Below are 4,084 nucleotides of genomic sequence, written 5' to 3'. Positions count from 1 at the left end.
AATTTTAAAGGATATTGAACTATTTGTTGATATTTAATCATGGTGGAACACCTTACAATGACAATTTACTATGCTTCTGTATGTTTCTATCTTCTTCAATATTGTCTACAATCTCTCATAAAACTTCCCGAGTGAATCTTCCTAGGACACTGGAGACCTCCCCTTTGTTCTTATAATGTACCAAATAGCTGAACTGGTTTCATTATTTGCAATTTTCTTTATTTTGTATTCAGCATTAACTTTTTTTTTTTCATGTTTCACTCCATATTTATTTCTGAGGTCCCATTTCCCCTGTGGAGTGAGGTATTCCCACAAGTGTACCCCAAGAACAGGGTAAAGTAGGATGGCCATACTGAGGGAGGTGCTTCCCCCAGCCTTTCTTAGGGTCTTGGGGGCTGCGGATCCCCTTTCGGTGGCTGGCTGTTTGTGATTTCCGTTGCTTCTTCATCCTGTCCCTGCTGCTGCAGGTGCCACATGTCAGCATATACCCCTCCTCGGGCCAGCAAGGCCTCGTGCCTTCCTCTTTCTACAATGCAACCATCCTTGAGCACTAGAATCTGGTCAGCATTGATCACTGTCGATAGCCTGTGTGCTACCATGATGGTAGTGCGCAGGGCACAGACTTTGGCCAGGGAAGCCTGGATGGCCCTCTCAGTCGATGTGTCCAGCGCTGACGTTGCCTCATCCAGAAGAATGATGTCTGGAGCCTTGAGGATGGTGCGGGCAATGGCCACACGCTGCTTCTCCCCTCCACTCAGCTTCAGCCCTCGCTCACCTACCTGGGTCTCATAGCCTTCAGGGAAAGCCAGGATGGCATCGTGGATCCCAGCAGCCTGGGCAGCAGTTTCCACCTCAGAGTCTGAAGCCATGACTCGGCCATATCGAATGTTGTTAGCAATAGTGTCATTGAAGAGGACTGTGTCCTGAGGCACGACTCCAATATGGGAACGAAGTGAAGACTGCGTCACCTGTGAAATGTCCTGTCCATCTATGCGGATGTGTCCAGAGCTGATGTCATAGAAACGAAACAGTAGCCCCAGGACAGTGCTCTTTCCTGCCCCTGAGGGCCCCACCAAGGCTAGTGTCTGTCCAGGCATCACAGCAAAGGAGATATCTTGTAAAGTCTCCCGCCCATTTGTGTAGCTGAAATGCACGTTCTCAAACTCAATGTATCCTCTCTGAAACTGCAAGGGTGGGGCCCCCGGGATATCCTTCACTTCAGCTTCTTCCTTCAGCAAATCAAACATGTTCTCCATGTCAATAAAATTGGTCTGAATCATCCTGTAGTAAGTGCCAAACCAGTTGAGAGGCATGTAGAGCTGTATGATGTAGGTGCCAAACAGCACAAAATCTCCGACCTGGAGCTGCTGCTGACTGACAAAGTAGGCACAGAGGAGAGAACCAGCCAGGAGCCCAAGCCCAATAACCAGATTCTGGGTCTGGTTTAGCAAAACCAGTGATGCATTCGACTTCCATTCCAAACTCTGGTACTTGATGATAGCTTCTTTATATCGCTCCACCTCGTAACTTTCTGCATTGTAGTATTTCACCGTCTCGAAGTTGAGCAGAGAGTCCACTGCTCGAGCTCGGGTCGCATTCTCCTGTGTATTCATATCACGGCGAAACTTGGTTCTCCACTCAGTGACTAAAATCAAGGTGAGGTAGAGGGTCATGCATACGAAGACGATGAGGCCAAACCAGGCACTGAAAACCATGCTGAAGTAGATGATGCCAAAGATAATGTCAGCCAAGGTTGGTAAGATGTTAAATATCAGGTAGCTGAGCAGCCCAGTGACACTTGCTGTGCCTCGGTCAACAATTCGGAGCACTTCCCCTGTCCGTCGTCCCAGGTGCCAACGCAGAGCCAGCCCATGCAAATGGGTGAAAAGGCGCAGCTCTACTTGACGTGCTGTGAATTGCTGTACCCGGATCCATAAGAACGTTCGTAGGTTGCTCACAAATCCAGTACTGCCAGTGCCGCCCCCTTGCAAGAACTTGAGGAGGACGTTAGTGCAGACAATCCAGGCCAGAGAGCTCCAAGGGGCCTTTGCAGTTAGTGCATTCACAATGTCCCTGTAACAGATCGGGACCAGCACATTAAGTCCACGCTCCAAGCCCATAACTGGCACAAGGAGCTGCAGAGCAGGGCTTCCCCTGGGCCACAGGTAGCTAGCTACTCAGCAGCCGGAGCTTCCGACCGAGATCTCGCCAAGTGGAAGGGCGTCTGGAGGAGCCTGTGGTTGGCAAAGGCTGGCTGCTTTCCACGTCGCGCTCCTCTCCATTGACCTGCAAGGCATAGGTGGGGCGCCGCAGCCCGGGGGCCCAGAAGCCAAGGCCAGGAGCCCCAAGAAGACCAGGTAGCGCAGCACCCACAGGCCGAACTGCACTTGCTGCCCCAGGCTACGCCGGACCACCACCACAGCGGACTGTTCCAGGAGACCAGGGCCAGATTCTCGGCTGCCAACGCCGCAGCCCACAGCAGGAGGAGGACGGCGCTGTGCCCGGCCCGGCCCGCGGCCGACGTCCGCTCCAGCAGCTGCAGTGCCAGCGCGCAGGCCCCGGCGGCGGCCCCCAGCAGGCCCCTGAGCAGCACGTAGCCCGGGAGCAGGGCGCTGGATGGGGCCGCCGCTCGGGCGGTCAGCGCCGCCAGGGGCAGCAGCGGCTGCAGCCCGCCCAGCAGCAGCTGCAGCCCCGGCAACAGAACCCCGAGGCCAAGTCATGAGATCATCTCCTCATGTCACGATCTTTGAGAAAGAAGGAAAACCATAAAACACAATTGGGATATTATGTCTATTCTTATAAATTTTATTTAACTCCCCATATATCTTTAGAAATGAAGCCTTTATTAGGAAAACAGGCTGTAAAATGTGTCCCCCAGCTTTCTGATTTCCTCCTACTCTTGCTTAAATTGTCTTTGTTTGAGCACTTTTTAATTTAAATGGAATGAAAATTATTGATTTTGAATTTCATAATCTCTTGTTTTATCATAAATCCCTCCCCTCTGCACAGAAATTACAGGCAAACTATTCTTTGTTTGCATAATTTGCTTATGGAATCACCCTTTATGACAAAACATGTACACTTTTTTTTCTTTTTTTATCAAATGCTTTGTTAACTTCTAGTTTACACAATTCATTTCTGCAACATTTTGAGTTACAAATTTTTACACGTTTTTCCCCTACCCACCATCCCAAAATAGCGATTCCACTGGACATCTCCTCCTCCAATCTTCTCTCTACCATGTCTTCTCCAACACCCCCTCCAACTTTCCAGTAGGGCATGGTGGATCTCTATGCCCCAGTGCCTGTATATATTATTTCCCACTTACATGTGAAATAATATTAATAATAGTATATATATATATATATATATATATATACATTAAACATTTGATTTAAAACTTTGAATTCAAGATTCATTCCCTTCCTCCCTTGTCATCCACCCTTACTGGGAAGATAAGCAATTCAATATAGGTCATACATGTGTAGCTATGCAACATATTTCCATAGTGGATATATGGTAAATATATACAATATTAATATTATATGTAGTGAAATATATATGTCCTTCTCTCCTATCCCAACTCCCACTTGTTCTGTTCTCTACTTTGATCCTGTTCCTTTTCAAAAGTGGATGCTTCCAACTTCCCTCCCCCCCAGCCTGCCCTCCCTTCCATCATCCCCCCTCTCATCCCCTTCCCCCCTACTCTCCTGTAGGGTGAGATACCCTATTTACTGTGTATGTCATTTCCTCCCTAAGCCAAATTCAATGAGAATAAGATTGACCCATTCCCTTTTGCCTTCCTGTTCTTCCCCTCCATTGTAACTATTTTCCACTGCCTCTTCTATATTAGTTTACCCCATTCTGTCTCTCCCCATCTCCTCTCATTATATTCCCCTCTCACCTCTTAATTTCACCTTTTAAGTTTCATCCCTTGCTATTAAATTAGTCCTGTGCCCTCTATCTATGTATACCTGTATACATATATACACACATTCACATACATATTCATACATCCATACTCCTATATGGACATATATATGTATGTGTATATGTGTGTATACTTTTATGTATATATGTAAAT

At 47.7% G+C, this 4,084-nt stretch overlaps 1 protein-coding gene across 1 annotated transcript; it reads right to left on the bottom strand.

The window, feature by feature from the left end:
* Positions 1–240: 240 nt before the first annotated feature.
* LOC138165551 (ATP-binding cassette sub-family B member 6-like) lies at positions 241–2,710 on the bottom strand (the record flags this gene model as incomplete). The annotated part of the gene is given in 4 exon segments (XM_069093901.1): positions 241–2,174; positions 2,176–2,336; positions 2,339–2,410; positions 2,413–2,710. Coding segments are annotated over 4 exon segments (2,325 nt in total), but the record flags the coding sequence as incomplete, so codon positions are not given.
* Between the last annotated feature and the right edge of the window lie 1,374 nt (positions 2,711–4,084).

Source organism: Petaurus breviceps, unplaced genomic scaffold (assembly GCF_028583685.1).
Source record: "Petaurus breviceps papuanus isolate PSGF00001 unplaced genomic scaffold, PetGlider_PUasm1.0 213, whole genome shotgun sequence".
In the NCBI taxonomy this organism is placed as follows: domain Eukaryota; kingdom Metazoa; phylum Chordata; class Mammalia; order Diprotodontia; family Petauridae; genus Petaurus; species Petaurus breviceps.
Note: the sequence above shows the minus strand (reverse complement) of the source record. Positions and strands in the feature narration are given on the sequence as shown.